Source organism: Solenopsis invicta, chromosome 10, assembly GCF_016802725.1.
Source record: "Solenopsis invicta isolate M01_SB chromosome 10, UNIL_Sinv_3.0, whole genome shotgun sequence".
NCBI lineage: Eukaryota > Metazoa > Arthropoda > Insecta > Hymenoptera > Formicidae > Solenopsis > Solenopsis invicta.
In genome coordinates this window covers 3649360-3662533 of record NC_052673.1, presented here as the reverse complement: position 1 = coordinate 3662533, position 13174 = coordinate 3649360, and the positions used below count along the sequence as shown (strand labels likewise).

Below are 13174 nucleotides of genomic sequence, written 5' to 3'. Positions count from 1 at the left end.
CAATCGTACTCTCGTGGAGAGTGCAAGAGCGATGCTACACGCTAAAAATTTGCCAATGTTTCTCTGGGCTGAGGCCATTAATACGGCTGTCTATGTTCTCAATCGCAGTGTCTGCAGCAAGACGAAAGATTCTACGCCTTATGAAATCTGGACCAACAAAAAACCTGACTTGTCTCACGTCAGGATCTTTGGAAGTAATGCCTTTATTCATATCCCAAAAGTTCACAGACAGAAACTGGATCCGAAGGCCAGGAAGTTAATGCTAGTCGGATATCAAGGCGAATCGTCCAATTATCGCCTTTATGATCCGTCAAACAAACGAATCACCGTCAGTCGAGATGTTATATTTAATGAATGTCCTTCGAGAGAAATGGCATCGTCAAAGTCAGTTTGCCTCGAGATTGGTCTGGAGAATCTATCAAAGGATTTGCCAACACAGGACATCCCAAACGAAGTTCAAGAAAATAATGAACAAAAGCAGAATCAAGAAAACGGTGATAGAAGCAACATCGAAGAACCAACACGCAACGAAGCCACACAACGAATTCTACGAGATCGACAGTCTATTCGCAAACCTGATAGATACGAGGCAAATTTTCTTCAGTTTGACGAACCAAAGTCGTATGAAGATGCTATCCATGGCACACACGCTGAGGAATGGAAATGTGCCATTAACGAAGAATTGGCAGCGCATAAGAAGAATGGTACTTGGGAAGTTATTACTTTGCCTCCAGGGAAGAAAACCATCGGTGCCAAATAGATTTTCAAGGTTAAACAGTCATCATCCGGAGAAATCGAACGCTTCAAGGCACGCCTTTGTGCCAAAGGATTTACGCAAACGAAGGGCGTAGATTTTACTGAAACTTTTTCTCCAGTCGTCCGCTATGACTCGATTAGAACTCTTCTGGCCATAGCAACAGAGAAAAATCTCAAAATGCAGCAATTTGACGTGAAGACCGCCTTTTTGAATGGCGATTTGAGCGAGGAAATATTCATGGATATTCCTGAGGGTGTTCAGATCTCAAATATTAGAGGTAAAGTTTGTAAATTAGTTAAATCTTTGTACGGATTAAAACAAGCCTCTCGTTGTTGGAATTTAAAATTTGACGCGTTTCTTAAAGATTACAACTTTACTCAATCTGCTGCAGATCAGTGTGTTTACATTGGTTCGATTAATGGTTCTCTTACCTATGTAGTTTTGTATGTAGATGATGGACTTGTGTTCTCAGAATCAAAGGAATCATTAAACTCAATTATTCGAGATTATTCAGATAAGTTCGAGATTAAATTGTGCGACAGTAAAATGTTTGCTGGAGTTCAGGTTGATCGCGATTGTAAAAATAGAACAACGTTCATTCATCAGAGTTTGTATGCTGAAAGACTTCTTTACAAATTTAATATGGCTGAGGCGAAACCCGTCAGTACGCCGATCGAAAATGGATTTGACTTTAACTCGAGTGATGACGGAAACGTCTCTAATTTTCCCTATAATGAAGCTGTTGGCTCGCTGATGTTTCTCGCCACGGTCAGTCGTCCAGATATTGCGTTCGCAGTAAATGTCGCGAGTCGTTATTTTAATAATTATAGCAATATTCATGTTAGTCTCGTCAAGCGAATTTTAAAATACCTTAAAGGTACGATTAGAAAAGGAATAGTTTATAAAAGCGACGGGAGTGCCTTGGAATTAGTAGGCTTTTCAGATGCAGATTTTGCTGCTGACTGTGAAACCAGAAGATCAACTACTGGTTATTTATTCCAACTCGCAGGTGGTCCAATCACTTGGTCATCTCAACGGCAGAAGCTTGTAACTCTTAGCACGACAGAATCAGAATACGTCGCAGCCTGCGCCGCAGCCAAGGAGTGTATTTGGCTTCGCAAATTATTGCATGATATTAATCATAAATGTAATTCCGCAACTATAATCTATGTAGACAACCAGAGTGCGATTCGATTGGTGCATAACCCTGAATTTCATTGCCGAACTAAGCACATTGATGTGAAACATCATTTTATCCGTGAGAAATTTCAAAACAATGAGATTGAAGTAAGTTATGTTCCGAGCGATTCACAGAAGGCCGATTTATTAACTAAAGCGGTACCAAAAATGCGTTTCGAATACCTTGTATCTTTCATAAGTTAGAATGTACGCGTGAAATCACTCAAAGGGAGGGAGTGTTAAAATATGTAATCGAACTTTGTGTATTTCCCGCGAAATTTATTGGCGCCATCTCCGGATTCAACTGCGTGGCTTTACGACCACCCTCTCCTACTTCGCTTTCGCTGGCTCGTGTTCTTTCGCGCGCTAAGAACAGTACTTGTAACGACACTCATTAAACCTTTTCTTGCAATATATCTCGTTCACTTTTCTCTCATCGACTCTCAGACCATAGCTAATTCAACAGAAATGTTTTACCCCTCCTTCCTTCCTGTATATTTATTTATAAATAGATTTATGTAATTTTATATATTTTACCCATCGTAATTCCAGTGTCATCCAGACATTTCTGTACTGTTGCTGAATCGGTCTCGAATTTCTTTGCCATCTCTTCTACAATCTCATTTGCAACTACCTAAAATGTACATAATGCAGTTATTTTACATTGTACTCTATTAATATTTATAATTAATATTTAATTTACTAGTAGTTACAATAATGTAAAGTAATTACATTGCATGAAATATGTAACTTATTTATATCATTTATATCGTATTATTAAAAAAAAATTTTGACAAAATATTATCATAAACTATCTTAAATGTATATCTTCTATTTCTTATATATATACAGGGTGTTTCAGATCACCTGTACGCCCTTTTAACTTCGCAGGATTAGGTCTAGTCAAAAATTTGTACAGACAAAAGTTAGTGTAGGATTTTTAAAAGATCTATTTATTGAGCTTATTAGTTTGACCTTGAATGGCGTCGCCAAGATCACATCAAAATCACAACTTTTTTAAATGGAACACGCTATTTTTGATTCCAGAATCTAATAATTGGTGTCAAAAGCTTTCCAAAATCGTACAAAAAGTTTATTTTCGTTGAGTACTTTTCGAATTGTGAGGTTTGAAAGCTACAGTGTATTGTAACTTTCAAGCGTCACTCGAAAAGTACTTAACGAAAATAAAACTTATTTATAGTGTTTTGAAAAGTTCTCGAAATCAACTACAAAAAAATGCAACAAAATATATAATGTTAGAATAGTATATCGATAGTTCCCTAATGAAAAGGTATCGATACTTCTCTAACATTCTATATTTTTTATTGCATTTTTTGTAGTCGATTTCAAAAACTTTTTAAAACACTATAAATAAGTTTATTTTCGTTAAGTACATTCCGAGTTATGATGCTTGAAAGTTATAATACACTGTAGCCTTTAAGTTTCACAACTTAGAAAGTACTCAACAAAAATAAACATACAGGTATAAATACTCACTTTATATGAGTACCATAAATTTACTAATTTAAATAAATTGTGATTATGGAAATGTACTTATATTTATTATATTTTGTTCACTGTTTTGTTTATTGTACATATAATGCACACGTACTCGTACATTACTCCTATTACATTTCTATGATTTTTATTTAATTAAATTAATAAACTTGTAAATTATAAAAATTCTAAAACATATTTGTTGCTCATATTTGTTACTAATTTACAAATACAAATTGTTATCACTAAACTTTTAATTATACTTACAAGGAAAGGCACTGAAGTGTTATACGCGCGCGTTTTCCGATTTTGACGAGTTTTTAATATGTTGTATAATAGTATAGATTAAAATAAGAGACACGTATTTTTTATACGTGCGCATTTTCACTTTTAAGAGGCAAAACACCCTTTTGAAGAAAATCGGTATTTTTCTTTTGAAACTAATCTTTTGAAACCAAATTATCGAAACTATAAGAAATAAAGAAAACATTCTGATTCAAAGTTGAATGACTTAAAAAATACTTTATAATAGTGACAAGATTTATTTTAATTTTAAATATAAATAAAATAAAAAAATGTTTTTTTAATTATAAATTTTTCTTAATCTGTGGAAAATGTTGAAATAAAAGTGAAAACAGATATGTACAAAAATATACGTGTCCCTTATTTTGATCAGTACTACAACATATGAAAAACTCATAAAAATCGGAGGACTTCCGTGCCTTTTCTTATTAGTAAAAGGAGTTGAGGGTGGAAGTAGTGCATAAAATTAAATGAAAATAGAAAATTTGTTATTTTTAATTGCGATGCAATCATAAATGCATATGTTAATGTTCTTTATTTAATTAGGATATTATAATGTGATGCGTGGATCTTTTCTGATGCAAGTATTCAAGTATAATATGTGGGTCATACGAATACCTACGTACAATGCGGTGCAATAATTCGAAGAGCCTAGTAGATGGCTGACTTACCGACGCCACAGTCTAGCTTATATTATACAGAGTGATTATTAATGACTGTTCCTACTTTTTACCATAAGAGCACGCATTTGTAATTTCTAATATAATAATATGTTAGAAATACGTATCCGTCGGTAAATCATGTTTCTATGGTAAAACGTGGAAACAGTCATTAATAATCACCCTGTATAATGTTAGATTGTGGCGTCGATAAGTTAGCCATCTACTAGGCTCTTCGAATCATTGCAACGCACTGTACACAGGGGAAAGTAAGCAAATTAAACGCACCTAAGGAAAATTTATTGCAGTGAAATAATTTTTGAAGTTGAAATCGATACGAGTACGGAAATAGAAAATTTAAACATTTTTTTATCATTATGTATTGTCATATTGAACAATTTTTTATTTAGTAATGCAATATTCAGTAAAAAGAGGCAAGTGTATAAACAAAAAAATTTCTCGGGCCTTAGGTAATTGTACGTGCGGTTGGATAAATATACGCAGAGGAAAAATGAGGTTATAGCCCATTCTTTTAGCTGCACTACACTGCACTACACTATACTAGTAATACTATAGTTGGTCTCACGTGGTTTGACACCTTTCAAGATGGATGCGTAAAATTGTCCACTGCGGACTTGATTTGATAAAAAAACAATTACTCAATGATTATTTAATGAAATTTAATAAACAATAGCTCAAAAAACGCACGAAAAAAAGTACTTTTGTTAGGTATAACAAAAAAGTGAATAAATTAAATATATAGACTTATTGCCTTATTTTCTGAACGCCGAAATTGCAACAAAAGTCATAATTTTACTTTATCTTATTTTTCAATTAACTACGTTTTTAAATGATATAACGTATGGTTATATATTTAAAAAATACCTTCAGTCTACAAATATCGTCGTGATATAATCTCTATTCATCGGGAAGATGCTAAACCACGAAGCGTACAATTACCCAGTGCGTACAATAACCCTACTTTCTCCTACAACGCTTGCAAAATTCGAATACCCGCAAAATTGATTTTCACACGTATGCAACAAATGACTAGCGGGTAGACGGGTACTCGAGTATTCCGAGCACTAGTTTAAAGTCAATTCTTTCCCCAGAAAAATGCAGATAAAAAATATATTATAAAACGTTCTACCATTATCTTTTTTTTTCTCATTACATAATCAATATATTTTTTTTACATATTGTTGACATTTTTTTTCTTTTTAAATAAACCTTTTCTGAATTTTAATTATAATTTAATAAAAAATTTGCAAATTTGATTACTTGAAACCTTCGGTAAAAATAGTTATAACATAAAATAGTTATATTATATTAGCTATAATATAAAAATCAATCAAATCATAGTTTATTTATTTTTTTATTTGTTTATTTGTATTAAAAAAGATTTTTCAAATTAGTTTAGTACTTTCAAAAAATACCTGAAGAAAAAAGTGCATGAAGTTTAAAAAAAAACTTGAAGAGATTAATGTTATCTCGTATCCTTTGTAATAATTTATCTCGTTGTTCTTACCATATCTTCATATAAAGCTTACAAGTGATGGATTTAACCTTAATATATCAGAATACATCAATAGAAATATATCAGAAAGATATATCAATAGAAGTATATCACATTGTAAAAGATTATTTTTTAAAAATGGAATAAACTCAAACTATTGCCTTTTTTGCTCATTTTTTATTGCAATTTTCATAATTTTTATTCCAAGTGTTAGTTTTTGTTATTCGCACTTTTGTTCTTTCACTATAGTTTGATAGCTACACTTTAGTTATTTTTAGTTATGTTGGTACTCGCCACGTCTGGTGTTCCCGCGCTTCTACCCTTCTCTGTCCACTTTTTGTGTGTCTCGCGTTTTAACCCTTAAACACGTAAGTGGGTCTGAGAGACCCCATATGAAGTTTTGAACGCTTGCTATGTGAAGACGGAATGAGATAGGAGGTTCGGACCAAGACGTAAAAAAAGTTTGAAATCTCCTCTTTCGATTGATATGGTTGATCAACTTTTTTGGTCAACTAGAATTTAAACGGCACGGCAGCAAAGTTTTGTTAAGGTCAATGCGACCCATATAGTGTGTAAGTAAAATTTTTTTTGTGAGTATTTTACATAAAAAAGCTGGACATAATGCGTTCGAACAGGTCGGTTTGCGGATGTTACTCACATATACTCTGTCTAAAGTTGGAATACTACAAAATGCTGTAGGAAAGAGAGTTTTTCCGAAATATATCATGAAACACATCAATTTTGAATTGTAAACACGATTTAATCAAAAATACCTTATATTTGCCTTGTTATATAAGTACATTTTTTAATAGAAATGACAATGATATAATTTTTTTTTGAAAATATGAATCTTTAGCTTTAAAACGCCGTATTGTTCTTCAAAGATATAAGTTCTTCAAAGTTTTTTGAAGCAAAGATACGATTTTTTTTTTTAAAGTGGATTCTTAGATGCCTAAAAGTACCTCATATTCTCCATGTTACATAATTATATTTTTTTAAAAGAATGACTTTGCCAAATTTTATTTTGAAAGTGTGACTCTTTAGCTTTAAAACACCGTATTTGAAAATCCTTAAACGTTTGTTGTTGCGAAGATATGATTTTTTGAAGGAAAAGTGAATTTTTGACCAATTTCTCATTTTTGCTTAATGGTTTTTCTTTTATAACTTCACAATAAATTATTTTTTGGCAATGCCAATCATGCAGTTACACTCTTCAGATTTTGAACTTTTGTTTAAAAAAAAAATCGTAGAAAAATATCGATTATAATCAAAGTTATAGCTTCTCAAAGTTGAAAAAGTCTCCCAGACCCAAAAATGTGTTTCCATATTTTACAGGATCGGTGTGTTTAAGGGTTAAGTATAATGTAACTTGCGATATATCTCTATTCACTTTGTAATATCAGTACCAAATAAAGTGTTAAAATTCACACCAAGTTGGTTATTATTGACATATTTATTATTTCTATGGGTTTTTAATTAATTGTTTTAATTAATACTTTATTATGTTTGTTAATATTTTATAGTTATAATATTTATCAAACATAGTAAAAACAATAGAATTATAAAAAAGTTTGATCAAAGCGAGCAGTTATCAGATGAAAAGAATATATTTAATTCAACACATTTAGATAATATTTAGGAACGTTTCGATTTCACTTATTCGTCTTCAGTCTGTTATTATAGATGAAATTATAATATTATAAAAATATTACGAATACAATAATAAAGATTATAATAATCGCAAATTGCCAAAAAATTTCAATTATTGGTGTTATCGTTGTACAATAAATCGATTTAATATTGATCAAATCCATAAATTAAAAATAAAAGATTGTCAATTTTTTGTTTAAAAGCGAGAAAATGTACGTCGAAGATACCATATAACCCGATGAGAAATCCATGCTCTTTTCACGTGAATCATCCAGATGGAATACTACGTTACCAGTCGAGTGAATGGTCCTTCCAAAAACAGGACATAAATTCTACATGGACACTTTCATGTAAATTTGAATATATTTGATACACGTAGAATCATTGATGAAATTGATTTGACGGAGATTAAAATAGAAGTTAGCAATTTGGATTTCTCATGGAAATAAATTTACATTGACTTTTATTCTATACAATTTACGTAGAAATCTAATTAATGTTTTGAATCAATTCTTCTATGAACTTCTTACCAATATTTTTGTAACACTTTAAAAAACATTTTTTGCAATAAAAAAATTCTTTTCTCAGGAATTTTTTGGAAATTCCTATCCGTCACCTATCCAAATCATAACCGAACCACATGCTTTCGAACGCTGTATATTGCTTGACTTCTGCAACTGCTGCGAACTAATCCTTAGTGATGATCAGCGAATACTTGGTGTTAATATATGTATATCTCTAATACATTAGGTCGATATTGTATATTATCGAAAAGTTGAAATATATGTAATTAAAATATATTATTTATATAAATATATACTTGACACCAAAATTTAAAGGATCATCTATTCTGACTCACAAAAATAATGAAATTCTAAAAAAGTGTAACTTTGTCAAAAATAATCGTAAAAAAATGTTCAAAAACGCATTTTAAAGTTTAAAATATCTACTTTTGAGATTCGTAATTTATTAAACAATTTACAGATTGTTTATGAAGTTACGCATGTTCAAATGGGGATGCGTCAAATCTCAAAATTTTTTACAAACTTTGCAAAGCTACATGGCGTGGTATAAAAATTGTACGTAAATACGGTTTACAGCATTCGAAAACGTGAAATTTTACCTTTAATTTGCGTACTTTTTGAGCACTGTACGATTTTTTTTAACTGAGTTATTCAACACTGAAGCAAAAATGATCTTTTTTGTTTCAATGTTGAGTAACTCGGTGAATAAAAATTATCATGCTCAACAAGTACACAAATTAAAAGTAAAGATTCTCGCTTTTAAATGCTGTAAACCGCATTTCTGTAAGATTTTTATCTCTTGTCGTAAAGCTTGGCAAATGTCATGCAAAAATCTGTTAAACGTCTAAATTTTATACAAATTTTGCAAAGTTCAACGACGTGAAATAAAAATCGTACACAAATGTAGTATATAGCATTCGAAAGCATGAATTTTTAATTTGCACATTTGTTAAGCATTGTACGATTTTTGATCACCAAGTTATTCAACATTGAAGTAACAATAGTTCCTTTTGTTTCAATGTTGAATAATTTGATGATAAAAATCGTACAACGCTCAACAAGTACGCAAATTAAAGATAAAGATTTACGCTTTTGAATGCTTTAAACTGTATTTGTGTGCGGTTTTCAATTCACGTAAGATAAACTCACAAAATTCGTAACAAGTTTTGCTGCACCTTTATTTGTATATCTGTATAGCTCCGTAAAAAGTCAGTATATGTTTTTAAGTTGATATGAAAAATATGTAGAAATTTTAAGCTGCAAAATTTTTTTTGAAAAGTTTTGCAGCTTACAATTTTTACATATTTTCTATTATGATTTATCATTTTTGTCGATGTTACTCTTTTTTTTAGGGCGTAATTGTAGGTTTAACGTAAGTCTTTAATTTTGCTATTGAATGCTCATTCAATTTTTGCTTTGGTGTTTTATTGCATTGTAAAACATTTTTCACAATGCAATAAAACACCGAAAATATCGTGGTATTTTTTACTTAATAAATTATTTTAAAGAGTTTTTTTAATTTTTAATTTTATGTTAATTTAAATGGCAAAAAATTTACAACTCCGTAGATTTGTTTAAATTTGCAAAATTTTCGACTTTTTTAAATCGTTTCTGAATTTCCTACTTCATTTCCTAGTATAAAAGAATTTTCGAAAAAAATCTTAGACTCAACTTAGATAATCGGAAGGTTTTACTCTTTAAAATGAGGAACATAGTTTTACAATTTTTTTTTACAAAATCCAAATATCGACTTTAGTAAAAATTGAGTGAATGTTTAACAGCAAATTAAAAGGATTACCTACAGTTGCTCTCCAAAAGAAAGTAACTGTAGATAACATCGACAAAAATAATAAATCATAACAAAACGTTGCAAAAACATTTTACAACTTAATGTTTTTATATACTTCTTATATTGACCTTACAAATATACATTAATCTTTTACGAAGCTATACGGATACAAATAAAAATGTAGCAAAATTTCTTACAAATTTTACGAGTTTATTTGACACGAATTAAAAATCGGACACAATGCAAAAGAAATCACTGTTACTTTAATATCAAATAACTCAGTGAAAAAATTGTATAACGCTCAACAAATACGCAAATTAAAGTTGAAGATTCACGCTTTCGAACGCTGTATATTGCATTTGCGTGCAATTTTTATTTCACGTCGTAGAACCTTGCAAGGCTTGTATAAAATTTTAATATTTGATGGATTCTTTTTACGAAATTTGCAAAGCTCTACGGCGTAAAATCCTGCAGAAATGCGGTTTACAGCATTCAAAAGCGTAAATCTTTATCTTTAATTTGTATTTGTTGAGTATCGTACGATTTTTATTTACCGAGTTATTAAACATTGAAACAAAAAAGGCCATTTTTGCTTTAATTTTTAATTTCTGAGATGTTACACATTAAAGAACAAAGAAATGGTATTACTTAAAAGAATATTGAATAACTTGACAAACTATATTTTAATTTACTCGATGTATTCTTAAATAAATTGTAAGATGACTAATTGTTCCACATATATTTATATTTATTATAACTACTGTGTTAGTTTAGCTGATTGTTTCATGAACTTTGATAGTAGCTGAAAGTATTGTTATAATTTTGCACAACATACAATCTCTTTTATTACATCTCTTTTATAATACAATCAAATAAGTAAATAAATTATAGTTCGAGCTCTATGTATGCAAAAGCAATACGTCAAATTAATATTACTCAATATTACAATATTACTCATCATTACTTTCATTAATCTCAATTTATGTAATTGAATACATGTTGAAAGAGGGCAAGTGGGCCCGAAACTTTTGTTTCTAATATTGAGAATTATATATAATTCTACTAACAACTATTTTTGATGGCTCTCTTTTAACTTGTTGATAACATATTGCAAATGAGTAAATTTTATAAAAATTATTTTTAATTCCGATTTGTTCGTTCCAATATTGAAATTAACTGATTTTATTTTGTATGTTCGGTTGTTTTATATTATAGTGAATAATCCATAATCTTGGAATTTATTGCAAGTTTTTGACATCTTACATATTTGATATGCATTTTCTTACTTTTAAACAAAAAATGGACAATATTTAATTTTTAATATATGGACTTGATCAATGTTGAACAGATTTATAGTACAGCAACAATAATAATTCAAAACAAACGTAACACTGCCACATGTTTAAACTTTGGCGTTTTGCGGTTATTATATTTTTTTCATTGTATTCGTTATTTTTGTATTTGTATATTTTTATTTGTTATTATATTTTTTGTTTTTGTTTTCATGATATTTATAATATTGTAATTTGTTCTAACGAGCTGAAGACGATTAATAAGAGAAAGATTATATTTTCTATCTGCTTGAAACTTAGGGGTTGAAACATCCCCTCAAAAATAATGGATTTTTTTGTTTCTAGCGAATATCTTTGAAACTGTGGGGTACATGAAAAAATGTTTCATACAAAAATTTTTGAATCTATAGCAGTGAGGGACAGTTTTAACCGTTTTCTTGTAAGTAAAGTCTAAAAGTCGCTAAATGTTATCTTAAGCCTGTCGAATTAAATATATTCTGTTCATTTGATAACTGCTCGCTTTCGACCTATTTTGTTTATAATTCTATTGATTAAATAAACGAACACATTAATTTAAATTAAAAACAGTTATGGTTGACTTAGCAAGACATTTGGTTAAACATATTTTGGTGAAAGTAAACATAAATTTGGATTATATTATTGTATAATTAAATATTTTTATATGCAATCAGAACAATTGTGATAAATATAAAAATTTTTAATATTTTCCGGTTAGTCAATCAGTCTTTTACTATATATAATTAATCAAATAGACAGAGTGGCGTTTTATTTTTTTGAAGAAGAAAATTATATAGGATAGAATAAAAGGCGCAACATTAAGAGAATTTTTATTGATATACTTATAAAATGAGTCTTCTTAAGATCCAAAATTAGGATCAAAAATGAAAAACAAATAAAATATAATTTGACAATACAATTTTTACATTCTTTATACAAAAATTCTGTACAAAAGTTAATTCAGCATCCTAATAATTCCTACAATAATTTTGATACATTTATTTTTTAAAAGATATATTGATTGAATCTAACAAATTTCAAATCTTTTTCAATATGGAAATAATGTATAGAATCAAATTTATCTTGTTATTTCAACCAGAATGTGAGTAATCCAATTTGTCTGGTCATTTTAATGAAATTATGGATTGTTCATATTTCATCAAATAGTTAGATTGTTAAATCCATATTTCAAATTAATTTAATCAATTTTTTTTCAGTGTACAATAATTATTTTGAATAAATTATTTAGATTTTTTAATTATTGTAGTATTTACTATTTTTATTAGTATGTTTTATCTGAACAATAAAAGTGACGTGTATATGTAGGTATAACAATAAATTGCACTTACGACAGCAATGAGTGCTAAAACGAAAAACGCGACCTTCTCCATTATTATGTGTTGGTAAAAAAATTGGACTACTTGCTCAAAGTTAATCCGGCAACTAGCTACGTTATATTTCTATGGCTCATATTTATATTGTCCGTAACGTTGTATGATCTTACATCATCAAAAGAGCGAGAGAGAATTTTGCATTTATGTGCATGTGTATTCGTGCGGATTTGCGGAAGCGCGATTGGTATAATTGGCCAGCATATCAGATTTGCATAAGTTTCGATGGCATTGTAATACTATGCAACTACAATATCGCAATTATTTTCATGCGCGCGCCTCTGTGTGTGTGTGTGTGTGTGTGTGTGTGTGTGTGTGTGTGTATGTGTGTGTGTGTAAATTAGACATACATATCAGTGTATGGCATCGGTTACATTCTGAAAAAATCATAGCAGTTATACGTAAGCAACTATTCAATTATAATGTTTAAAAACGTATAAATAATACAAATGCAACGGTCTTAATTTATATACATAAATAAAAGTATATAAAAATGGGAATATATAAAATGAGAATCCATATCTTTAATATATTTTATTCTTTTATTTTAAATACATATAATAAAAATTTAATTATTTTATATTAAATTGTAGAGGTAA

At 29.6% G+C, this 13174-nt stretch overlaps 1 protein-coding gene across 1 annotated transcript in view; it reads right to left on the bottom strand.

Annotated features, from left to right (window-relative positions):
- Positions 1 to 12681, bottom strand: part of LOC105203006 — a 55833-nt gene extending 43152 nt beyond the window's left edge. The window contains exons 1-2 of the mRNA XM_026141068.2: positions 12534 to 12681; positions 2474 to 2570 (exon numbers count right to left, since the gene is read on the bottom strand). Of these exons, the coding sequence (XP_025996853.1) occupies positions 2474 to 2570; positions 12534 to 12575 (139 nt within the window). The 5' untranslated portion in view covers positions 12576 to 12681. The remainder of the gene's footprint in view (positions 1 to 2473; positions 2571 to 12533) is intronic.
- Positions 12682 to 13174: the final 493 nt, after the last annotated feature.